The 26420-nt window shown below is 46.9% G+C and overlaps 1 protein-coding gene across 19 annotated transcripts in view; it reads left to right on the top strand.

The window, feature by feature from the left end:
- The window catches only part of Atxn7l1 (ataxin 7 like 1), a 225631-nt gene that overhangs the window by 187696 nt on the left and 11515 nt on the right, over positions 1–26420 (top strand). For 17 of the 19 annotated variants that reach the window (XM_040743276.1, XM_040743280.1, XM_021230731.2 and 14 more), the window contains 5 exons: positions 5237–5502; positions 8212–8294; positions 9153–9403; positions 22379–22571; positions 25774–25895. In XM_040743276.1, the coding sequence (XP_040599210.1) occupies positions 5237–5502; positions 8212–8294; positions 9153–9403; positions 22379–22571; positions 25774–25895 (915 nt within the window). Of the gene's footprint in view, positions 1–717; positions 872–2145; positions 2315–5236; positions 5503–8211; positions 8295–9152; positions 9404–22378; positions 22572–25773; positions 25896–26420 lie in introns of all 19 variants that reach the window. The other 2 variants (XM_040743289.1, XM_013117843.3) reach the window with 2 other exon arrangements.

Genomic DNA, 26420 nt, shown 5'->3' with positions numbered 1-26420 from the left:
GAAGCAGGGTGAGGCAAGAATTGCCCATTCATCAGGATGTATGTGGTACCTATTACATCTGCCATAGCAAGGCAGGATTCTATGACTGTTCTTTACACTGATTCTTGGTGGGACCACCTGACTCCCAGACCTTTCAGACTGTCCCTAGTATTTCTTCAACTTAAAGAATTCTGATTAGAAATGATTTCCAGTGACAGCCTTCTCCCAACCCCTACATGCAGTAGTGCCAAGTAGAGTCCCTACTCCAGGGGTATGTTCAAAGTGGCTGGGTTTCTTTTTATTGGTATGATTTGATGCTGCTACCATTTGGAAGGCAGAAGGCTGGGTGAAATGGCCTATCACGGGTCTTCCAATAAATCAGAGACCCAAAATTCTGCCTGGGCACTCACACAGGCATGTGGGTCTTTGTCGGATGGTGGAAGGAATCAGACAGCCGTGAATTCACATCACATAACCCACAGCACAAATACCATATGTCCTCACACTCCTGCCTGTCAAATCCATCCTTACCCTACTTTGTTACGTGGAGAAAGGCTGGTGATAATTTTTGCAAACCTAAAGACTTTCCGAGCATAAGAAAGGCATATCTGTTGAAAACAGAAGAATAAACTATGATCACCACAAAGGCGTGGCGGGCAGGGTGACAGCTGGCCCTGCAGCTCAGTGGTGACTCTCACAATGACACCACCATGATTCTCCACCTCTGCTCTTTTGCAGACATCACTGGGCAGGGAGGGGAATCTGCTTGATGTCAAGAGAACCATTTTTCTTAAGACCAGAAGACCTGCCTTGGTCTAGAAAGATCAATTCAGACAGGCCGAGCACACAGGAAGAAGACATGGGGAGCCAAGGCAGCACAGGAGAACAGAAGGTAGATACTTCCAGTGGTGCCAGGGGTTGAGGGGGGGGCCATCCCCACACTGGACGCCTTCTCAGGACTTCAAGGCGGCACGGAACTGCACGTGCTCCCAGTGTATTAGATGCAGCCCGCATGAGCTGCAGCCCCGGGCTCCCTGAAAGAGTTTTGCCAAGCCCACAAAACAGGCATTATGAAAGCAGCAGGGGCTTAGAGGGGCTCCTCTCTCCCTTTCAGACACAGCATCTCAAGAGGAAGTCTGTGGTGAGTAGGTAAATGCAATGAACGGTGAGAATGGAGGAAGTGAAGGCATCCCTTGAGATGGAAAGGGAACGGACTTTGGGGGCTTTTGGCTCCCTTACCAGGCTTCTTATCCCCTTCACACACAGAGAAATGCCTTGCTGAGTCCGTGGCCTGCATGCTGCCACTTAACCAGCTCCTCCCCACACATGGGCATTCAGAGAGGATGGGAGACGGCAACCCCGTAAAAGCACGGTCAGAATATTTGGATTCTTTCCAAGTCGAGGGGAAGAAATTCACCCTGTACTTGAGGGCTCACTGTCAGTCTGAAGGAGCCCCCTTCCGCTCAGCTTGGGAGGTGATGGCAGAGGGAGTTCAGGGAACCAAAAGGGGAAGGGCAGGGGGCAGTTCTGTGCTGGTAGCTTTCTGTGGCTGCTCTAAGCCAGTCCTGGGATATAGATGGGTGAGGGGGCTGCATGTAGGGGCGCTGGGGGACCACGACCAGATCTCCCTTCTCTAAAGAAGACAGAGCTTGGGGTCAGTTGTCCACCCTGTGTGGCACATCTTGTGCCCATTCGTGTCCTTTGTCCATCGCTTAGGGTCTTGAGCCAGTATTAATGAAGAAAGAGGTCTGGTTGGAAATTGTGCAGGTGAGGGTAAGGATGGCAAACTTGTAACTCTCTGTCCCTTTCTGGGGATATTTCTGACCCCTGTCACTGTCTCACTGTCATAGGACTGCCTCCATTTCTTCCTTCACCTCCCCTTCTCAGTCCCAGCCCAAAGGCAGGTGGCCCATCCTTTACTGGAGAGACCTGAAACCCAGGAAAAGTACCAGGGACAGCTCCCATGTGCAAAGTACTGTTTCCTTTAGCTGGCAAATCCTTTTTGGATTCCTGCTTGAAGAGATTTTACCCCTTCTCTTACTTCTGCTGACACAAGGGCCTGCTCACCTAACAGGGTGTTTGCTTAGTGGCTAGCTCCTTTCTAAGCTCAGAAGGGCTTTAGAATTCTCCATCAGGTTCCCTCGACCAGCATTTGCCACTCTTCAGTCCACAGGACTGCCCATCACTCTCCTTCCTGTTTCTGGTGGATTCCATCTCTACATCCTGTCTGTGGGTCCCGGGTACCAAATGTGGGTACCAAAGTCCAGCTGAAGTTCTAGAAGCACTGCCGATACAGTAGAGGAAATTGCACATGAGGAGATCAAATAAGAGAGCGGTAGGTAAACTGACTCAAGGGTAGTTCTATAGTTGGGAAGCTTCAGCCAGGAGTCAGCTGCTGTGCTGACTGTGCACCAACCCAGTGCACGTGTGTGCATGTGGGTGCCTTGCAGAGTACGTTTGACAACAATTGATAACTCTAGAGGAGAAACACAGACTGCACTGGGAGCATGGGGATGACAGACCATTGCTCTGGATTTTTCCATCCCAGCCATCATTGTGCTGAAGTCAAGGACACTTTTCACAGAAACTGGAGGACTTCTGTGTACTAAACCCTGCTTTTCAACAAGAATCAGATCTGCAACTTGAAAGTCTTCATTTTCTGTGAAATAACATGACATTGTACATGTGTGTACATGTATATATCTATATAGAGCTGCATAGATATAAAATGTATGTGTATATATACACACATGCATACACATAAACTTACTAAATTTAGGTTGGATGCATTTTGTGGTTTATGGACTTATTACTTGGCACTTTTAAGAATGATGGTAAAATGTATAACATGAAAGTTGCCATCTTAACCTCTTTTCATCTCACAAAACTGAATTCTGCACCAAGTCCATCAGGGTCCCCCCCCCATTCTGCTTTCTGTCTACATGACTATAGCTACTGTAGGTACCTCATGTAAGTGAGGTCACTTGCTTGTCTTTTTGTCACTGGCTTGTTTTATTCAGTATACTGCCCTCAAGGTCCAGTCATGTGTCAGAATTTCCTTCCTGTGGCAAGCTGAATATTAAATGTCCATGTGTTGTATTAATATCCATTTGGTTTGCTTCCCCCTGTGGCTATCACTGCCGTAGACAAGAATATAAATACATCCCTTCAAGACCCTCATTTCTAAACCAGGAGGGGTGGGTGTAATTCCATCACTTGGGAAGTGAGGCAGGACAATCAGGAATTCAAGTCCAGTTTTGACATAGCAAGTTCAAGGTCAGCCTGTGCTACTTGAGACAATGTCTCAAAGGGAGAAAAAAAAGCCCCTGTTTACTCTAACTGTGCTTTTTAAACTGAATGAAGAAATGAGTTGAGAAGAATTATATTTCATACCATCACCTCGTTTGCCTTTTTGTCATCATATGCTTTTATATTCTTAGTCTGTTTTCTGCTTCTATGATTAAAATACCCCAAACGGTGATTTATAACGAAAAGAACTTTATGTCACACAGTGAGAAGGTTAGGAGGTCCAGTATCAACATGCTGTCATCCATTGAGAATCTTCTGTCTGAGGCGCAGAATGTCAGAGAGCATCCCCTGGTGAGGACCAGGTGGACTGATAACTTAAATCTCTCTTCCTTTTACTATAAAGCCACCAGCCCCATTGTAGAGCCCCACCCACATGACTTCATCTAATTCTAATCACTTCTCGAAACCCCGCCCCCCCCACGAGCCTGAACTTCCAAACACTGTCAGCATATCATATCATCTGGAGGCTGAAGTTTCTAGCACAGGAATGTTGGGGGATGCTAATTTCACCAGGGAGTGTCTAAATGACTGCTCAGGGAGCACTCGCCCAAGAGTTTCTGGAGCTGTAGCTTGTGAGTGCTTAGAGAACCACCGCTAAATCATTAAGACTAACAGTTCAGCCCAGTCTCAATGACTAAAACACTGTGCACTCCTAAAACCACTGTTCCCATCTCCCTACTCATAGACTTGAAGTCTGTGAAGGGCGAGAAGACACATGACCCAAGGGGAAAGTCTGAAATGTCCAGTTCCAACCTGTTCCACCACTGTGTGCCCACTGGCAAAGACCTACAATTAACATCTGTGGTCCTGTTTCAAAATCAGAATGGTGGCAGGGGATGAGTTGCTAAAATAATTTCATGAACAACTTGACCAAAGAAACGATCTGTGTGCATGTCTTAGAGAAGTGAGAGCCAGCCGTGTGGACAGATAGGATTCCTCCCTGCCAAAAGCAGCCTCTCTTTCATGCCCCACATTGTCTGCAGGCATGTGAGAGCCATATTCCCCATCATTTGGCATTCAAACAGCTAAGCAGCTTCACTCTCTCTGCTCAAAGATGACTGGGGAACTGAAGTGTTAGCTGTCTACCCTCCTGCCAGGAGAAAAGGGAATCTGGTTCAGAGACCAAAGCAAAACTTATTTAATCTCACCTTTCAAGACCCTGAGATGCGTTCCCCCACAGCCCCCCAGACACAGGGTCCCCCACATTAAAGAGCCACTGAAATCAAATGCACACCCTTACTGGAGAACTGGCAGGGGGTGGGGCGCAGGTGACAGCTTCTGAAGAGTGAATGCACACCTTTGTGCTCTTGCCTTCTTAAAATTCATTCTCTCACCTGCCAGTCTGGAGAATTGCCTATTTACATAACTAGCTGCCTAAAATGGAATACTGGATAATGGTACATGGCGGCTCACTCAATTTGAGCACATCCTCGGGATGAGAGCATGATCCAGAAGCCCTCCGACAGCCCATGCCCCACACTGGCCTGCAGCCATGCTCCATGTGGTGTCAGCCTGGCAGCTAAGCAGATGCCAGGCCTGGATGGGAGAATGGGCAGGGGACCCGATTCCATGGTGGCAGACTGTCTGCAGGGTACAGGCAGCCTGTCCTCCTGGGCTTCACAGTCATGGCCTTGTTATGCCCAAGGTGATGTGTCAGAGAGGGCCACATGGAGGGCCCAAGAAGTGGGGAATCAGAGGATCCATGGGGACAGTCGGCCTGGGGGTAATCAGTGTGCTCTCATCCCAGGCCCTGGGCCAGCCTCGAACCCGGTGGCCCTTTCCACAACACAAGTCTCCCATTAAAACGGGAACCGTGCTGCTCGCTTTACGGGAGGAGTATAAGTAAGCGATAAGGAAGTGCTCTGATCGCGATAATCGGGTATAGTTCCTCAGTGGGCCAGATGTGTCAAAGACTGAAGCTGTGTACGTGTGTTCCTTTATTTTTCAGCGTTCCAGTTCCTGTAGTCAGTTTAGAGAAAATTCCTAACCTAGTGAAGGCAGATGGTGCCAATGTCAAAATGAGCTCCACCACCACCGCCACTTTCTCCTCTGCTGTCTCCACCCCACCTTTAATTAAGCCCACCTTGATGTCCAAGCCAGTGCCACCTTCACCAGAGAAGATCTTAAATGGCAAGGGGATTCTGTCAGCCACCATAGACAAGAAGTACCAAAATGGCACCAAAACCAGCAACAAGCCTTACCGGAGACTTTCAGGTATGTGTCATTGTGGTTAGAGTCTAGCTCATGATAAGAATAAAACTGAGTACCATCTGTAACCCATGATGTGTTTGCAGAGTCAAAGAGCTGTTTCCTTTAAGGGTGACATGAAGTGTTTCTGGACCATCATCTAAAAGTACCAGAAAAGACTGGCTCGGTCATTCCCCAATGCAGCTATGATCCCTGGCCAAGTTTCAAATTTGGCTGAAATTATCCTAGAAGTCCAGGAAGCAGGAGGCTCTGCACCAACCAACAGTCGTAGACTCTGAGGGTCCTGTTAGCCTAGTGGCCCAGTACATACACACCATAACTGACATGGCTCCCCCTGAAGCTTCGCTCCCATGAAACTGGACTGTCTGTGGGATGCCTCATAGCCCATGACATGCTGGGCTGGGACAGCCCACTGAGCAACTGTGCCGCAGAGAGAACTGTAACCTCTGCTTGTTGGCCTCCTGGCTTCTGGGTTGATTCTGCAGTTGGGGCTGCAACTGCCTTTCCCCCATAGCCAGGCTGGGATTCCCATTGGGAGCTCACAGACCAGCATAGCAGATGGGGTTGTTGAGAGCCTCTCAGAGGCGACCATTGCCACTTTAAAGGATGGTGTTTGCTTTGAATCTGTTGTGGAACTAAATCTGACTTGTTCTGCTGTCTCCAAATGACTGGAGAAGCTATGACTTCATAGTTGTGCATATGCCATGGGCTCCCTCTAATATAGCTGGGAAAAACAATGCACAGGGAAAGCTACCCTTGAGGATGTCACAAACAGGCATGGTTTCTAAGCACCCAAGCAGGTGTACTTTTAAATTTCTACTTCATATTTAATTGTATTTTCTGTCTTATAACTGTATTTTAAAAATGTGTTTTAACAGTACTTGGGCCTACCCCAAAACATTCAAATGAAACAACTCTGCACCTCTTTCCATGTTCTGCTTATCTACAGCCAAGATAAAGGCAGAGCATCATAGGGCTTCATTGTATAGACTGAGTCCTCCATTGCTAGCTCTCTCTTCCCAAATGGAATGTGCCAGCTTATTTGGCAGAGATGGGTGGCAAGATCCCTGTGTGTGTGTGTGTGTGTGTGTGTGTGTGTGTGTGTGTGTGCAATGTCCAAAGGCTATGGGTCCCTTATTGCTGCAATAACACCACCTTGAATAACACTACCTTGGCTTCTTCCAGCCTGTGCCCCTATCTGAAGTGGGGAGAATTTTACGTTTTATAGGTTTTGTGGGTTGTCTTGTCTCAGTGGGTCCTTTTCTTGTTTCTTTACTTTCTCACACATTCAACAGCCAACTCCTGTCCCGAGCCAAAACCCTGTTCAGTTCCAACGTGAGGTGCTGGAGTGAGTTTGGGCACGGGCCTGACTCTGGCAGACCAAAGTGAAAGACCTCCACAGCAGGCAGCCTGACACCTGCCCTCCTCCCCCACTGCCTGCTAGACAGAGCTCTCTGTGTAGAAAGGGAAGGAGGCATTCTGAAGGCCCTGGGGATAGTTTGTGCCCAGCATCAAAGCCCCTGATAGCAGCCCCTGCTGACCCCCAGACCTTTGAAAATAGAGCATTCATTTATTATGTCCCAAGTTTACACCATCAATTTCGGACAGTTTCTGGCTAAGGAACTCTTCAGTTTGCAGTAATGGAGGCCCTCCTAGACACTTCACCTTCCTAGAGACCTGGCACCTCCCTGATCACGTCTTCTCCACAGCAGTCTTCTGCTGCTTACCACCCTTGGCACCCACAGAGCTGGGGCACTCCTACCCTGCGGTTTGCTGGTGCCTTCCAGAAACAGCACAGATTTTCCTAAAGCCTGAGGGTCCTGGAAAGATTGCCACACATCCCCACATTTTGCAGGTGTGGTGAGTGTTTTTGTAATTCTCAAAGAGATGAAGGATCACAAGAGGCATCAAAAGAACAGTTAGCAGTACCTTCCATGGAAGCCATGGGCAGTCTGGACAGAAAGGAGGACACGGGGAAGCACTCCCTGCCCACACAGTCATCCCTCATCCTCAGGCCAGTGCGTCCCGTCCAGTCTCACCCTCCTGTGCAGCGCTGGCCCAGGGCCACAGGCAGAGTAAACCAGGAGGTTAGCAGACCACTTTCCTTGTGCCTTCAAGTTCAGCACCCCAAGTCACACTGCCATCTTTCTCCTGCCCCTGTCTGTGGCACTGCCTGAATGTTACTGGCTTGGGAAAACGGCTTTATTGATCTGAGGCCATGTGGAAAGCCTTCACCAAGGGCTTTGGAAAACACATGAGAGACCATTTTGGCATGTCAGTGAACAAGCTTCCACTTAAATAAACCAGAAAGGCAGAGGCAAGAATGGAGAGTCTCAGAGGAGAGAAGGAAGGGGTGTCTTTAGGCTTCAGGTGGGTCTCCCCGCTCTGCAAACATTGTGCCCAAAGTGCCAAGGACCTGTGGCGCTATTTTAGGTAAAATAAAGTATTTGCAAAGAGCATGGTCCCTCCCTTTTGCCGCCTGTTCCCGCCCTGTTCTCTGTACCCGACTCAGACTGTCTGGGTTCATAGTGGAGCACCATTTCCCTGAGTGGTTCTCGAAGAATTTTAGCAGCTGGTTGGGGGAAAAAAACAAAACAGATTGCCTGACAATGTCTCACTTGTTGGTGCAAATGTGATTTTTTTAATGTAGTCTTAATGCCAAACCCTACTTAGTCTCCTTTTTTTCTTATATTTTTTGTTTGTTTCTTAAACCAGAGAGAGAATTTGACCCAAATAAACACTGTGGAGTATTGGATCCCGAGACAAAGAAACCTTGCACAAGATCCCTCACCTGCAAGGTATTTCTCTTTCCATAAAAAAAAAAAAAATACTTCCTGCTCTTGCCGGAGCCTTTGTCGAAATGTTTGCATGCCACTCTCTGCACACCGCAGGGTGTGGAACCTCGACATGACCTCCAGCTGTTCTTTGTAAGGGAAATGCTTTCTTCTCTGTCCAAGGTAGCATAGTGCCTGCCTCAAGCTGGCTGGCTTTTTAAGGGGAAGAAGGAGGAAAAAAGGAAAAAAAAAAAAAAAACCACCCTAGGCTTCCAGTGTTACTTGGGAGGCCAGACAGTAAATTGTATTTATAGGCACTCACAGGCGGCTCTAAAGCCTGCTACGTTTTAATGTATGCAGGAACGGCGGTGGCGGCGGCAGCGCCCAGAAAGGCAGCCCGGAGGGGAGGATGCTGTGCTGCTGATCTAGTCCCTCGGGGTGACCAGGGGACAGGCGGACTCTAGGCGTCAGCCCCTGGGTAGCCTCAAGCCCCAGATTTCCTCCTGTCTTTCTAGTGCAGTGCCTCTTGGGATCCAGGCTACGGCCCTGTTTGCCTGGGTCGACTGGAGCCTACCCACCCGCTTGCCCTCGCGGGTGTCTTTCATCTGAGGCTGTCCTGGGTTCCGCGCAGGAGCTGTCATCTCATGGCATTTGTCTGGAGGCAGCCTTGGCTTCTTAACACCTGGAGTGTAGGGCATGGTTGCATTCAGTTCGAGCGGCGTCTGCCTCTTCCGAGCCACAGAACAGGAGCTGTTGTCTTGAAGTTGACTTTTTCAAGCACCTTTAATTGCGTATGGTTGCAATTTTGGAGATGCAGGCCGTGGGGAAGCAGGTGTATGTGCTGATCAAAGAGGCTGTGCTTCTCATCTCTCTTCTCCGTAGACACACTCGCTGAGCCATCGCAGAGCAGTCCCAGGCAGGAAAAAACAATTTGACCTCCTCTTGGCGGAGCACAAAGCCAAGTCGCGGGAGAAAGAAGTGAAAGAGCACCTCCTGACTTCCGCTAGGGAAATACTTACAAACCCACCTGGACCGGTGCCTGACGCTCTGCAAGGATCTTCCGGGAGCACGGTGGCAGAGCCGAAAGTAGCATCCCCACCAAAATCCAGGCCGCTCAACTCTGTACTTCCCAGGTAAGTCGGCATGGCGTCACTCACTCAAGGCACTCTGCTGTGCCAGGGGCTGTGTGTGGCCCGCGGGTGCTTTAATGAGAGCTTTTAGTTCCACCTCCCAAGACTGGGTGAAGTTTACATAAGATCCCGCGCCTAAGGGGCTTAGCCGGGTACCCACCACATAGCAGTCAACAGATTTTACTGCTGTAGTCACCGCCGTCAGCCTTCCTTCTATCAGACAGTGTGGTTTACAGTGTGAGCTGGAAATAAATAAAATAAACGCCGGCGGGAGATTGGCCCTTCAACCACCTGGCAGCTTCCTGTCTGCCTGGATTTTATGTGATTTGAAGACGCCTTGGGGCAGAAGGGGGTAAGGCTCTGTAGAGAAGTAGTTAGAACAACTTATAAACTCCCGGGACCGGCTTTCCCACTTGTCACAAAGACTCATTTTCACAGCCCCCAATGGCCAGGACGAAGGGGAGGCTGCTGGCTGAGGGTGAGGGTGAGCCACCTGTTTGAGGTTTCATTTGGTTGCACTAAATGGAAAAGAAAGTTCAGGAAACAAAATTACAATCCATTTGGATTAAAAGCAATTTAAGATCTGTTTGTTTTGATGGGCAGGAGACCAATTTTCAGGTAACAGGACCAGAATTAACTATATGCATTCAAAAGTGTTTACAGAGGACTCTATCTAGCAGCAAAGTGTTGTCAGGCTAGGGGAGAAGGACAAACGTAACCAGACCCTGTTTTCCAAAAACATAGAGTTCAGAAAGAAAGACTCAAATGTTCATGCTTGGCGTAAAAAGGAAATAATACTACTCACCAAGACGTGCAAATAGTGGTATTATCTGATTTTTTTTATTTTAAATGCATGAATGTGTCCCAAAAGGTCATTGTTCAACCAATTAGTTTTCAAAGAACATCATTAGAAAAGAGCAGGGAGTTGGATTTTAAAGCAAAAAAATCTGTTGGGGCCGGGTCAAAGGTTGTGGCGCACGCCTTTAATCCCAGCACGAGGGAGGCAGAGACAGACCCATCTCTGTGAGTTCGAGGCCGGCCTGGTTTATAGAGTGAGTTCCAGGACAGTCAGGGCTACACAGAGAAAGCCTGTTTCAAAAAACCAGACAGCAGCAGTAGTGAAGAATCTATTTGGTAGCAGTTGATCATGGTCTTCTACCTGTTGTGGTCTAAGGGAAATGGACCCTCTGTAGTGTGGTTAAGTCTGGCCCCAGGCATTTGGGAGCAGACTTAAGTTACCTTAAACTCCCAAAATAACTGCCGCTGCTTCTGTTTCCATCACTGTGGATGCTTATATTCCTGCGACCCCTTTCTATGCAAGATCATTTTATAATTACTTCTCACTATGATGCAGGTATTGGCCAAAGGTGTTACCCTTGTTTTAGAGTTGAGAAAACAACTCCATTACAAAATTATGGGCTTCAACTGTATAAGCAGTTGTTCCCCATTTTCCATGACCCCCTGTAGGTGCTTGAAACTGCAGATAAAAACCAAACCCTGTATATTCTATGTTTCTTCCTATACATGTATTCCTATGATAAAATTTAACTTGTAAATTGGACATAGTAATTAATAATACAATAAAATAGAACAATTATAAACATATATTGTAATAAAATCATCAGCATTACTAATCTTGCCCTTTGGAACCATGATTAAATACAACAAAGGTTACTTGAATTCTTATACTGCCGTACTGTTGCAATTGGTCTAAAAAAGGCTGCTAACTGACTAATGGGGGCAAAATAAAGCATGGGTATATTAACAGTGGATGACTCACATCCTAGAGGGACAGAGTAGGACCACTCAAGGTTTCCCCATACTCTCCAGAACTGCATGTGCTAGGAACTTATGAACTGTTTACGCATACAATTTTCTATTTAATATTTTAAGAGCTCATTCGACCATGAGTGACTGAGACTGGAAAAGTGGATAAGAGCAGACTATGTAGAATGACTTTCAAATCCTTTGTAGCTCTTGAATATTTATTTTTCATTACAACTCATCCTTCCACAGTACCTGATACTGGTAGGCTGGCTCTACCTGAAACTGCCCAGAGCCATTATCCCCAGAGAAATCATGGTGGATCCTCCAAGGATTCCCCAAGCAAAACCAGTTTGATAGCTCTCTTGTGGGGGATGAGATGGGGTCTTGTGTAGCTCACAGCTGACTTCAGAATCTCTACAGAGACACCAAGGCTTGCCATAAACTCCTTACAGTCTAGCTTCATCCTTCTGAGTGCTGATCACAGGCCTATGTCCTTTGAAGTCTGACTTAGCTGACTCTCTCATTAAACAGCTCTCCAACGATTTCTAGCTGATGTAGACTCTGCTTTATCAGTGCTGTCTGAGTTAACAGAGAAGTAAGAGAGAGCTGCTAAAAATAGCACAGGCAGGGAAGTCCCAAGGGTCTTCTCAGTTTTGTTCCTTGTGCTGTGAGTTTTAGGAGAATGTCCACTTGCAGGAAACACCAGGTGTTTGTGTTTTCTTTGGGAAGCAGGAGACCTGGATAAGCTTCATTTTGAAACAAATGTCTTACAAAGAAAAGAAACAAAGCGTCAGGGAATTGTTCTGTGGGACAGGGCTGGAGTTTTTCAAAGTGAATGAATGGGTTCAGGTCAGTGAAATCCTGTACAGTCAGGTTGCAAAGGTATGGTCAGAATTTAACACCAAAATCGCACAAAACCTCCAAGAGCACACACACATTTACTCCTATTAATGGTGTGTGTGTGTGTGTGTGTGTGTGTGTATGATATTCTGTCAATACTAACAAGCAAAAATAGTTATCACACATGAATGAATATTTTTTGAGACAGGGTTTCTCTGTGTAATAGTCCTGGCTGCCCTGGAACTCACTTTGTAGACCACGCTGGCCTTGAACTCATGGAGTTCCATCTGCCTCCTCTGCCTTCTGGGTGCTGGGAATAAAGGTGAGCACAACCATTGTCAGGCTTGAATGAAACTTTTATAATCCTTTCCACTCTTGAATTCTCTTTACAGACATTGGTAACACATGTGACTGTAGGGGTGAGCCCACAATACTGTCCACACCCAAAAGGGCGGGGACAGGGAGATGAGCACAGGTGGGATATTTAAGGAAAGGAAAAGTAAACGTACTCTCTCTTGGAAGCCTGCCACGCTTCTGATCTCCCAGCTTGTGTGTAAGTTCTTTCTCCAGTAAATAAATATATTATTTTCCATATTGCATTGACCTCCCTCATCATGTGACGTCTTATTCATCTTTTTTATGATCTTAACTGCAACCCATTCTTGTGAAGGACTGGTAAGAAAGAAACTTGGGGTCTAGACTTCGAAATCATGACTTAAATTGGGGTTGATGGTGTCTCAGTAATCAAAAGGATATCGAGAACTCAGCACCAGCCTGCACTACACTGTGAGTCCTAGCTTAAATCAGATAACACAAGTTGCAACAGCATCGACGCAGAACCCTCTCCTCCATGCTCTCTGACTAGATAAGCTTAGCCATGGCTCTGATTCCCTCTAGCCTCAGATTGCCCAGCTATAAAATAGAGCCAATAAAAATTTAGTGAAGGGCCAGAGAGATGGCTCAGTGGCTAAGAGCACCTGCTGCTGCTCTTTTTTGTATTTTTGAGACAGGGTACTACATACTTTCTATGTAGTTCTGGCTGTCCTAGAACTCACTCTGTAGACCAGGTTGGCCTTGAACTCACAGAGCTCTACCTGCCACTGTCTCCCGAGTGCTGGGATGAAAGGCATGTACCACACCTAGTGGCACTTAGTGCTTTTGCAGAGGACCAGGACTCAGTTTCCAGCACCCACCTGGCAGCATACAACCACTGTGACTCTGACTCTAGGGGATGTGTTGCCCCCTTCGAGCCCCTAAGAACACCAGCAAATACTTCCAGTTGTGGTCATTTTGTGTTGCTGTTAAAAAAAAATCACCTGACTCTGGAAAATGTATAAAGAAGAGAGGTTTATCTGGCTCACAATTCTGGTGACTACTAAGCCCAAGCAGCGTGGGCCCAGCCCCCTAGCACCTCTCTGGCTGAATTATACATGGCGGAGCAGCAGGAGGGCAACTGCTCTGTCTGCAGAGGTGGCACATGTGGAGCCAAGAAATGAGACCAGAGAGCAGTCAGACTCCCTCTCTTGTATGGGATTGGTGCCTTTGTCACCTATTATCTCCCTTTTACTACAACGTGAAGGTTCTACTACTTCAACACTGCCACCTTGGGAGCCAAGGCCGCAGGGTATGAACATTTGGGGAAAGTCCTTATCCCAATTATAACACACAGAGATTGACCCCATTTCTTTGTCCTGTACTCTAAGGGAACACAATTCTTCCCCCCAGAGAGCCCAAGATTATAGGTCCTAGCCCAGCCAAATGCCTCTAAACTCAAGGGAAAGGAAGGGAAGGAAAGGGGAGAGAAGGGAAGGGAAGGAAGGAGAAGGGAGGGGAGGGAAGGAAAGGGGGAAGGGAAGGAAGGAGAAGGGAAGGGAAGGGAAGGGGAGGGAAGGGAAGGGAAGGGGGAAGGGAAGGAAGGAGAAGGGAAGGGAAGGGAAGGGGAGGGAAGGGAAGGAAGGAGGAAGGGAGGAGGAAGGGAAGGGAAGGAGGAAGGGAAGGAAGGAGAAGGGAAGGGGGAAGGGAAGGAAGGAGAAGGGAGGGAAGGGAAGGGGGAAGGGAAGGAAGGAGAAGGGAGGGAAGGGAAGGGAAGGAAGGAGAAAGGAAGGAAACAAAGGTGAAGGAAGGGGAAGGGAGGGGAGGGAAGGAAAGGGAAGAAAGAAAAGAAAGGACAGGGAAGGAAGGAAGGAAAGTCCACCTGGGTTGTGAAGGGTCAGGTTATATCTCCTAGGGAGAGGAAGGGGACATAGGCTGTGGAAACCAGAGCCTATGTATCACTCTGGATATATTGCGCACATCCAGACTAAAGCGTCAACTGGCCTTGCAATGGGTCTTGCAATGCCAGGGGTGATGTGGAGATGGGCAGATGGTCCTAGGTTGCTAGGTGAGGATGGGGGTGTGTCTGGAGTTGCATAGGGAGAGCCTTCTTGCCACATTGCACATGTCTGTTGCCCTTGACTTCTGTATCTGTGACTTCTCATTCTGGAAGCTTGAAGCCAACAGACAGATGCAGATGGTCTTATTTCCTTCTTTTGTTTTTGTTCATTGTAGTTTTGAAATATTTTTAAAATTTGTTTGTTTATTGTGGTGTGTGTGTGTGTGTGCTCATGCACAAAACACTGGTCCTGAGACTTGAACCCAGGTCCTCTGAAAGAACAAGTGTTATTAATTGCTGAGGCCTCTCACCAGCTCCATTTTGTTTTGGAGGAAGGAGACAGGAGCTTGCTATATAGCCTCAAATGTACTATATAGTATTCTCGGTAGGGTATGGTGACACATGTCTATCATCCTGGCACTTGCAAGGTATAAGCAGGTGGGTCTCTGAGGTCGAGGCCAGCCTGGTATACTCAGTGGGCAAGCCGCCATAAGTATGTAGAGAGACCCTATCTCAAACAAACAAACAAACAAACAAAAACAGTAAAGTGTGACCTACACCTGGTTGTCTTTGTCACTTGAGTCCTCTAGACCATGGTGTCCCTCACTTGGAGCAGTGTGTGGCCAGGATAAGAATGCATGTGGTATTCCACTTGGGTAGAATGTCTCCGTTAAGATCACTCGCACACACTGAGTACTCAGATGGGTGCCTGGCTCCTGCAGAGAGGCAGGGCGAGAGTTGGCATGTAGAGTCACAGACTTCATCTTCCAGTCAGACTGGCAGGTGAGAGGCACAGGTGACGTGGTGTTGCGTGCAAAGAGTCAACAGCAAGAAAAGAATCTTGAATGCACGTTGGCACTCGTCACCAGACTCTGACGCCTCTTCCCACCACGCGTTGCCCAAGCCTTGTTTCTTCTGAGACTCAGCTGCTCCCAGTGAGTGCCTTCCTCCAGGCGCTTAGTTAGAAGGCCCACATGATATCCCTGCCCCTCATCCCCAGGAGGCTGCAGACAGGCGTGCTGAGGGTCCATGCACCACCTCCACACCGCCATGCTTCTGAGCTCAGAGACCGTTTGGCCAGTTCTGGTCTCCTCGTCCCTTCTTTTTAGGATTTCCTCTGCCTCCTTCCCTCTTTTATGTGGCAACTGGAACTTAGCTGTTGAGTATTTCAACCATCTTTCTTTAATTAATCTTCATTTTTATCAAAGTTATATGGGTTCATAGTTCAAAAATCAAGTAGTGCCAGAAGCCTAGAAGAAACCAGGAGCTTCAGCAAGTGGGCTGTGTCTCAGCTGTGCCGTTTCCTGGCCCCTGCCACCTTCTCTGGTCTGCCTGGCTTCTCCACTTTGATGGAATACTTCCTTCCTTGGGTGGCTGCCTGTGAAGAGGTTCATGGGAGATCAGCTTTAGAGTCCTTACCCAGCAAGTGCATTTTCGTTCTGCATTAACACTGAATTGATGATCTCTGAGCGTATACAACCAGATTGGAAATCATTTACCTGCAGGACTTTGAAGATATTTTCCCATCGACTGCTGGCACAGGAAGTCTCTACCATGAAGTCTAACACCCCAACTCCCATTTCTTTCTCCTGACAAGCTTCCATCTCTAAATTCTGGGGCACTGAAAGTTTTTGAGGTGTATCTAATGTGTTCAATTGTTATTATTTATTTTCCCTTTTTGGAAAGCGAGCCTCACTGAACAGCCCAAGTTGGCTATGAACTTGTGAGATCCTCCTGCCTCTGCCTTAATGCCACCATCATACCTCAGGCAGCAGACATCTTTCTTGCTATAGCTCTTTTTCAGTAGCTTGAAGTTGGTACTTGGTAGATCAATGCAATATGGAAATACCTGTCCTCTCCTGGGATGTTTTCCTATTGCATCTTAGACACATTTCTCCCCACTATTGTCTATATTTTCCTCTTTTTTTGTCTTCTTTAGTTGAATGTTGAGCATTTTTCTGATCTTTTAATTTCCTTTTTTCTTTAAATTCTTTGTTCTATTTTGTAACAGATTGTCTTTAAGTTTAGTTATTTCTAATTGCTTGCTTGCTTGATTGTGTGTGTGGTGCATGTGTGAGTGTGTGTGTGTGTGTGTGTGTGTGTGTGTGTGGTGATGTGTGTGAGTGTGTGTGTGTGTGTGGTGATGTGTGTGAGTGTGTGTGTGTGGTGCATGTGTGAGTATGTGTGTGAGTGTGTGTGTGTGTGTGTGTGTGTGTGTGTGTGGTGATGTGTGTGAGTACTTGGAGGACAGATGGAGCATGGATGGCCTCCTCTATTACTATTCACTCTGTTCTTTTGAGCGAGGGTCTCTGTTACCCTGGAACTCACATTCTTCAGCAAGTGTGGCAGCCAGGAAGCCACAGTGATCACCCTGTCTCCATCCCACTCAGTGCTGGGGTTGCAGAGTGCACAGGATCTCACCAAGACTGTACATGAGCGCTGGGATCCATAGAGTCATCATGCTTACCGACCAGACTTTCCAATCACTGAGCCAACCCTCCAGTCTTTTATTTAAGATGGGATCCCAGCCACGTGTGGTAGCACACACCTTCAATCCCAGTATACAGGAGGCAGACACAGGAGGATCTCTGTGAGTTTGAGGTCAGCCTGGTCTACATAATGAGTTCCAGGACAGTCAGTCAGGGTCTCTGTACATACCCTTGTAGAGAGACCCCCATCTCGACAAAAACAAACAAACAAAAAAACCCCCACAAAATTTAAAAGAAGAAACAGCGGGGTCTGTGGTAGTCAGTGTTGTGTTGCTGTGAAGAGACTCCATGACCAAGGCATCCACCTCAGGGCTTGCTTACAGCTTCAGATCGTCAGTTCAGTCTTATCAGTAAGCAAGTGTAATGCTGAAGGAGTAGCTCAGAGCTGCATCCTGATCCATAGGCCAAGAGGGACAATGAGCTTGGCATGAGGTTTTGAAACCTCAAAACCACGACAGTGACCTATACCTTCCAACAAGGCCCCATCTCTTGATCCTTCTAATCCTTTCATAGCACCACGCTCTGGTGACTAAGAACTCAGATATATGAGCCTATGGGGGCATTCTTATTCACACCACCACTGGGTCTCACTATGGGCCTTAAACTCAAGATCCCCCTGCCTCAGCCCTCTGAGTAGCTGTGCACATGCCCAGCTTGCCTCATGTTTATCTGATTATTTTACAAGACAGTAATTTTGTGAGTGATGCCTCTTTTTGTTTGTTTTGCTTTGGTCTGAGGAGTTGGTTGTGCTGGAGACCAAACCCAAGGCCTTTCATAGGCCAAGCAAACACTCAGCTATACCACTGAGCCTCACTCCAAACAGGGTGATAGCATTCTGGCATATTTGAAGACAGCTTTTTAGCTCCTCCTCTCTCCCTTGATCACCACAGGTTTTTCACCTGTGTGCTGTTGTCTTTTGTGCTTGGCTGGTCAGCTTCGAATTGGGGCTGCTCCAGAAATGCCAGGTGAGCGCCGACAATGCATACCTGGAAGATAGGTCCCAGCAAGCTGGCTGGAGATCTGGAAGAGTCCCTGCAGCTGGTCAGTTTCTCCAGAAATGAATGTGACTTGATGATGTCATGGCCACCTCGGTGCCTGGGAGTCCTCATTGAGGACAACCCCTGGCTTCTGTTTGTAACCTGTGCCTCTCTCCTGTTCCCTGACATGCTTGGAAGCCTGTGTCTGCAGCTTCTCCAGACCATTTTCTTCAGTCTTTGCTTCTTCCTAGAAGGTTGACTGATGGTGACAGGGTCCTGCCAGGCATGGTGGTATTTGATATGTAATGACCTATATGGAGGCCAACTTTTCTTACTATAACTTCCCTTCCTCCCTCCCTTCTTCCCTCTCTCTCCCTCTTTCCTTCCTTCTTTCCTTTCCTTCCTTTCGGGTTACATTATATAGCCTAGGCTGGCCTTGAACTTAATATGTAGCCCAGGCTGGGCTTGAATTCCTGACCCTCCTACCATAAACAGGAAGTTTTGTAGCCCTCAGTAGGTGCAGATACTAGGCTTCCTAGAAACCCCACAGGAAGTCATCTCCTTTTTCAGTACACGGTGCTTCTCCAGCCACATTGTTTTTAAACTATGTGAAAATCTGCTCAGACTTGTATCAGTTCAGGTTCTTCAGGTACAGATAGCAGAACCTTGACCTATTGAGGCCCCAGTCGTTAGGACTCTTCCTGAGTGTAACAAGCAAGCCACAGATATTGGTCTCTCTCTTTCTCTCCCTCCCTCTCTACCCACCTCTCTCTGTGTCTGTGGTATGCTGGGGGATGTGTGATAACTCGAATGTGGAGGGCAGCCCTCTCCTTCCCCTGCTATGTGACTTCTGGACATTAAACTCAGGTTGCCAGCAGCAAGTGCTTTTGACCACCTCGGATCGCAATGGCCCTCTTCCTGCACCCCCTGAAAATTTTTATCTTACCATCTTTAGTCCCTAGGGCTTTATCCTTCAAATCTTGTAGCAAGATGGCCACGGCCATCTCAGGGACATCCGACTGCAAGGTCAGATGAAGCTGAGACCACTTTCTAGATGTGTTCTTCACATACTTTTAATATCCTCTATATTTAAAGCAGTTTTAGGTTGGTAGGAAAATTGAGCTGGAGAGACAGACATTTCCTATGTTCCTCCTGCCCTTTCACATACATGTAACAAATTTTCCGTATTCCTCGTGCCCCGATAAATGTTCTTTGATTTCCTGTGGCCCCCTCTAAGCCAGTCCTTAGCAGACACAATTAAAAAGAGCCCACGTGGATTCAGGATAGCTACCACCATCTTTCTGCTATTCGGTGTTCTTTGGCTTTCCTTGTCTTTGTAAAAAGTCCTTAAATATCTTGGTTGTGGAATTTGGGGAGGGAAGTTGGTGAATGACTGTATACTTCATTTAATGGAATCTCTTTACACTCTGGTATTATTGTGTAATGATTCACTGTAGCCAAGATAGGAAAACAAGCTAAGTGTCTGCTTATGGATAAATACATAAAGAAATTTGAGGCCAGGTGTAGCTAGCTGTGCATGTCTATAATCCCAGCACTCCACAGGCTGTGCCAGGAGGCTTGTTACTTCAAGGATAGCTGGAGGGAGGGCTATGCCTATAATCCCAGAACTCTGAAGGTAGAAGCCCTGGTTCAGTCCCTAGAAGACCCTGGATAGGTAGGTTAATTTTTTAACACACTTGATAAGCAGGGTGTGATAACCCATGCCTGTCCTCCCATCATTTGGTGGGTAGCATTTGGGGTCATTGTAAGCATTTTGGACGGATCAGATGGGATAGACAGGGATGGATTATGGCACTCGGGAGCCAAGGAATACTGAGTGTTACAGTTCGGATAGAAAAGTATTCTGGCACTCAGGAGTCACAGAATACTAAGTGTTACACAGCTTAGATGGAAGTTATCCTGGAGCTCAGGAGCCAAGGTATACCACAAGCCACATTCAGCATAGCAGCTTACAGCCCTGCCTCAGGGAAAGGCTTCCCCAGTGTATCAGCTCTGCTCCGGCAGGAGAGGGTTTCCCAGCTGGGGATGTTTGCCCAATGCAGCAGTTTTACTCCGGCAAGAGAAGGTTTCCTGGGCGAAGTTGCTACAGTTCTGCTCTGCTCCTAGGAGAGTGGAGAGCAGAGTGTAACAAGGAAAGGTTTCCCTGGCAAATGTGTTACAGCACTGCTCACTCTGCTCTGCCAGGGGTCGTCTCTGCTCCTCTGCAAAAGAAGGTCTTCACCCAAAGCTCATCCAAGGGATTTATTGGGAGGGAAGAATCCAGGAGGGTGGCTGCCCTCTGCCACTCTGGCAGAGGACAGCTGGGTAGCACAAACAGCCACAAGCTGAACAGACACAGGATTTACATAGGGCTTCCAGGGTGGGGATTGGTCAGATTTCAATCTCCTGCTCAGGGATTGGCTAGTTTTCTGCACAAGGTTAGGGTCAGATTTGGCTCTGGTTTCAGGGCCAAAGTGTGTTTCTTTCATTGGTCCTTTTGTAGCCTGTTGGCTTTAGTTTTAGGGCCAGAGTGCATTTTTTTCACTGGCTCTGATTCCAGGGACAAAGTGTGTTTCTTTGGCACTGGTTTCAGGGTCAGGGTGCATTTCTTTGGTTCTGGTTGCAGGGCCCCTTTCCTACATATATGGTATCACTGCTGGCTCTCTTTTTGTTTCTATTTTCAATTTTTTTAAATGAAAATTCCCCTGCATGCTGGAAAGTAGCCATGTATTGATGAAGACTTACCTAATCTCGTAACGTAACAGTTGTTACGTTAGTATTTTGCGATTTTATTGTAATGTGTTTTTGTTAGTGTCTTTTGAGTTACAAAGACCATGACATTTCACTTTTCAAAAGTGAAAATCGCCAGTAGGACATGCTGAAGAGGTGGAGCCATAGTGTTAGCATAAAGCTCCTGAGAACCTTGTGTGGACTCCCTAGCAGCAAGGGTGACCAAGGTGGAGGGACAAACACGCCAGTCAGACAGAGCTTAGAGAGAAGTTTTATTAGAAAGGGGAGGGAAGGGGGAAGGAAAGAGGAAAGAGACAAAGAGACACAGATAAGAGGGAGACAGGAAAAGTCCTGTCTGCCCCAGGGGAACAGCGGGAAAGAGAGAGCAGGAAGAGAGGAGTGGGGAAGAGAGTGTAAGTGGGCGGGGTCTGTCTTTTAAAGGGGTCCTTTGCACCTGGGCTGACCAGGGCGCTGCCAGAGTGCATTATGCCAGGTGACAGGGGCAGGCCAGCATAATTCCTGAATCCTTACAAGTAGGATTGTGAGTTCAAGGCCATCTTATGACACACATTTTGCCAGGAATGGTGATGTGTGTCTTTAATCACACATCACTGGAGAAGAATAGGCAAGCCGACCTCTGAGTCTGAGGTCAACTTAGTCTACTTAGAGAGGTCTAGGCCAACCAGGGCTACATAGAGACCCTGTCTCTAAACAAACAAACAAAGCTGTTTCCCTGTATAACCAAGATGCAATTTAAAAAAAAGGTCAGGTCACTTTTATCCTGTAGAACAAGGTCCTGCCATGATGCGCTGAACCCGAGAGCCATTCAGAATATTTAGAAACAAATGTTTAGGGTTAGCTACATAAATTGTGGTAAATATTACTTGAGGATGTTTAAAAGTAATGATACACAAAAGAATTTCTACATCATTAAGTTTAAAAAATGTGTTAAGTTTGGAAAGATGGCTCAGTGGTTAGCAGCACTGGCTGTTCTTCCAGAGGACCTGTGTTCAATTCCCAGCAACCACATGGCAGTTTGCAAACACCTGTAACTCAAGTTCTAGGGGATTTAGCTTTCTCATCTCTCCTCCTCAGACACAGGCACACATGCATACAAAATCCCATACACATAAGTAAAATAATACTTTTAAAACAAATCTGTCTTGAGGGCTGGGGGTGTGGCTCAGTTGGAATGCTTGCCTAACATGCAGGAAGCCCTGACTTTGGTCCCCAGGACTGCATCAATGGGGCATGGTGGCACCTTTTATGATCCTGGTGCTCAGGGGGCAAAGACTTGAGGCTTACAAGTTCAAGGTCATCCTTGAGTACATAATGAGCTCAAAGCCTGCCATACATGAGATCTTGTCTCAAATCTTGTTCTTACTTAAAAATGGCTTATGCTTTTTAAAAGAAAAATTATGTGTATACACTAAGGGATTCTAGAAGAACATAAGCCAAAATGCTGGTAGCACTTAGTCTTGGGTGAGTATTCGTAGCTAAGCTCACGGAGACAGGCTCTGTGTACGTTCACATGGTTTACGTGTCACCGTCCCTCTGCTTACACTTGGGTTTTTCCCTTGGGCTTGTATTGTACCCCAGAGGCAGTAAGCAGAGAGTAATCACCTGGCTCTAGTGGGCCATTGTAGAGAACTGTCAAACATTCATGCTTAGTTTTTCTGTTTTAGAATATTGCCATTGGCCCACCCTTCTTGACATCATGGCAGGGCTGCTTTTTGGTGGCATGAGATAGGTGAATCTGGTTTCCTCAAGAAAACTTATGTGTGTTCTCTCCTCTCACCCTTAGACCATCATCTGCAAACAGCATAAGCAGCAGTGCATCTTCAAGTCACAGTGGCTACACCCCAGAACCCCCTCTGCCCCCAGCTGGAGGTGACCTTGCCAGCCGACTGTCCAGTGATGAAGGGGAGATGGACGGAGCCGACGAATCTGAGAAGTTAGACTGTCAGTTCTCCACACACCACCCCAGACCTCTTGCGGTAGGCCTCTATCCCTTCCCTGTTGTGTCCCCAGTGCCTCAGAGACCACTTGGTGATGGCAGCAGAGGCTTGCATTCCTAAGGGAAGGGCTCCAGAGTAGAGTATCATCAGAAGGCTTCCCCAAAGGCAGAATGGCACTAGAGATGCCCTTGACCGTGGAAGGAAAGGGCGGTAATCCTTTAAAAATGCTTGAAAAAATGGTGTCTATATACATGTCCTTGGTAACCAACCTGATGTTGCACATCTGAGAACAGAGCCTCTAGTCGAGAATGAGCTAGAGGCACCTGCTCTAGAAGCTGTCTTAGCAGCAGCTCAGGTTCAGCTTCCATCATTCTCCCTGATAGCTCTCTTTGACTGTTGTTAGCATGATGGTCTGGCAGCAGAGCCAGCAGAGGGGCAGGGTTTACATCAGTGTGATTGCTCACCAGCAACAGCCACTTGGAGGAGTACACGCTAACAGTTCAGATGGCCATCAGTGTCAGAAGGAGAAATCAGGGCATCAGCTGGAAGTTTATTTACATTTGCCTTACTTCCCTCTGAAAAAGGAAGTATCTGGTGTGACAGCCACAGATCGTGGTGCTGGGGTCCTAGGAATGTGGTCTCCATGGTGGTTTATTCTGGTGCTTGCCTGAGCCTGAAGGATTAGCTCTGATTGACTCTAGTCTCAGGGGCTTTATAAGTAAAATCAACACTGCTGGAAGATAAGGCTGGTTCCTTCTCCTCTGTGTATGCCGCTTCCCTTTCCGGAGGTGGTGGTGACGATAGTGAGGACCAGTTGTAATGATTTTGCCTGCAGTTGTAGAAATCCCAGTGCCTCCATATTCACACAAGGACCATTTCATTATCTCGTGTGACAAGAAGTCTAGAGGTAGGTGTGCTTCCAACTTTGGTGTAACTCTCTCCTATATCTGTAAATGTCTTTGCTGTTCACACTTTAATACATCCACCAGCATGAGCTCCAGGGCCACATCTGCACCTAGTGGCACTCTAAACAGGAAGAAAGGGGACACACAGAAAAGGGGGCTTTCTTCATCTGCAAAACAAGAGCTTTCCAGGAAACCCCAGCAGACGTTTCTGTGTACTCAGCAGAAACCTGCCTCACGTCTGCACTGCGCTGGCAGGTGGCAGAGAAAGAATGGAGTCTGGTGATCCGGCTGTGTCACATTCCAAGGTCTGGGAGGAGTAGCGTCTTCGCTGTCACTGCCGCAAATAAGACATCAACTCATATGTGTGGCTGTGTTAGCAGGAAGACAGGGCCACGTGAGGCAGGACACTGCAGATGAGGACAGCAGCATGGAGGTCTGGCTTAGTGAAGAGCTATGCCATGCCAGCTACCTGTCCTTCCGTCTAAGAGCTAGTAGATACACTGGTAGCCCAAACCAAAGGGGCCCCCAGCTTCCAAGTCTGAAAGAGACACTGGTCCCTCCCAAAAGACCAGACTGCAAAGAGCATCAAGACCATGCCATAGAAAGAAGATTAGCCACATTTACAGGGCAATCATAGGCCCTTAATGTTTTGCTGATAGAAATGGAAAACCCGTGGGTTTGTTTCTTTGCTTTGTCCTTTTTTCTCATGGCCAACTGACATAGTAAATCATTTTTGTTTGTTTTTTGCAATATACCCTTGTTCAATGAGTCCTTAGCAATTGGGATAAAAGAGGAGGTGATGGCTATACAGGGCTAGCTCCCTCAGAGAGGTGGAGGCCACCTTCTGTGCTGAAGAGTTGCCCTGTGTGTTTTTTCTCCTTGGTCAGTAAAAACTTGCTGTAGTAAGTAATTTGTAGTATTGGATTTTGTGGGTAGCAAGGTTTTAATACCCCCAAACCAGCTCAAGCAGAAACAACAAAGGGAAAACCTCACAGTTCCTCCTGAGAATGGATTCCAAGGCTGGTTCCAGGATGTGTTTGTGGAATGGGTACCAATCCAGTACTGAATCTGGGCTTGTATCCAGGGAGCCAATAGAGGCCTGGGGGATGGGGAAGGTGTCACACTTGAATTATAGAGTCATTTGGAGGCTTCCCTGAGCTCCAGACCCAGCAAATGTCACCTTTCCAGAGGCTGCTTCTTTCATTTCTGTCTACTGGCCTTCAGTTGTCCGATTTTATAATCAGTGTTTACTAAATTCCTGATATTTCAGTCATAAGGTTTCAATGCAGTGGTTTATTTTATTTCTTATCTCAATGAACCTTATACTGAGGAGAAAGAGAATTAAGTCCCCACAGCTTAAACATTGATATGTGATTATATCTAAGATATGTGCTATGCCTTAGATAGGCCTAAGTGAGATGTGATATAACGTGGAGAAGATGTGTCATCAGTGTTCACAGTGGCAGGATTAGTCAGATGAGGCCATTATCAATGAGAACTATAAATTGGGTATCAAAGGCTAGAATCATAATTGCCAAGAGGGAACCAGCAGGCAGAGGGGTCTGGGTAAGAGCTCAGAGGCATGAGAGCAGATAGAGAGTACAGCTGAGTCAGAGGCAGGAAGACCTCTGTGAGTTCGAGGCCAGGCTGGTCTACATAGTGAGTTCCAGGACATCTAGAGCTACATAGCTAGACCTTGTCTCAAAAATTAAAAGAAGTGTTTTAGCGACTGGAGAGATGGCTCAGCGATTAAAAGCATTGGCTGCTATCCCAGAGGACTCACAGTCTGTAACTCCAAGATCTGACACCCTCACACAGACATACATGCAGGCCAAACACCAAAGCACGTACATAAATAAAATAGTGCAGATGTGGTTGGACTGGTATGGAAAGGCAACCCAGGAGGAAGGAAGCCAGTCTGTGCATCACACAGAAAGAGCCGTCCCTTCTCATTTCTGGAGCAGAGGCAGGGAGCCCAACTTCCTAGAGATTACAGGTGGCGTGATGAATGGATGGAACTACAGAGTCCTTCTGGATGTAGTTGTTCTGTTGTTTTCTATCCTAAAATACTGGCTCCATTTAGAAGTAAAGAGTGTGGCTCTCCATGCCACGGAAAACTGAATAGCACAATCACTGGCTTAACTGAGGTTCTGCCGAGAATCCAGAGCTCAAACTATAGCATCACAGAAATATTTTTGGCTTCAATACAAGTTGTTTATTTTATTTTGAGTAAAATTGTACCCCTGTGTGTTTTTATGCAAATGTTATTTTTCTCTGTGTGCTTTATATTAGCTTATTAACCTGTAATCAAAATTAAAATGGTTTTTCCCTCCTAGTTCTGCTCATTTGGGAGTCGCCTCATGGGACGGGGGTACTATGTGTTTGATAGAAGATGGGATCGTTTTCGGTTCGCACTAAACTCCATGGTAGAAAAACACTTGAATTCACAGATGTGGAAGTAAGTGAGCAGTTTCTTTGCACTATAAGTTGAGAGTTGCCCTACCGTTACCTGAGCTCTAACCTTACTAGCACTTGGCTTGCCATAGACCAGAATGATTCTGACTCAGCATTCCTGATTGATTCTGAATGTCAGTTTTAATTAACAGCCTTTTAGAATACCTATAGTGTGCTGTTTGCTTTGTCTTCTTGGGAGATGGTTGTCTTGGTAACCTTCTCAACCAAACGAAAGGATCTTAGGTAAGACCTTGTGTTTTCCATAGGGTTATAAGCCTTTGTTGTTGTCTAAAGATGTTGAGTGTGCTTCTGTTTGTGATGTCAATGCTTCAGGAGCAATAGTAAAATTTTCATAGTGGTTTACAAACCAGTTTCTAGCTAGTTGCTGTCCTCATTAAAAACCATGTACCGTTGCCAAAAGGGCAGATCTGAACAGTGTTGTGAAGTGGGTTAAGTTTGTCTTGGGCCCATCCCCCCTCCCTAGGGCCTCACCTCTCCTTCTCTCTCTCTGACTTCCAGCTTGTTACCC

Source organism: Mesocricetus auratus, unplaced genomic scaffold, assembly GCF_017639785.1.
Source record: "Mesocricetus auratus isolate SY011 unplaced genomic scaffold, BCM_Maur_2.0 Super-Scaffold_15014, whole genome shotgun sequence".
NCBI classification, from domain to species: domain Eukaryota; kingdom Metazoa; phylum Chordata; class Mammalia; order Rodentia; family Cricetidae; genus Mesocricetus; species Mesocricetus auratus.
This window is presented reverse-complemented; position numbering and strand designations above follow the sequence as displayed.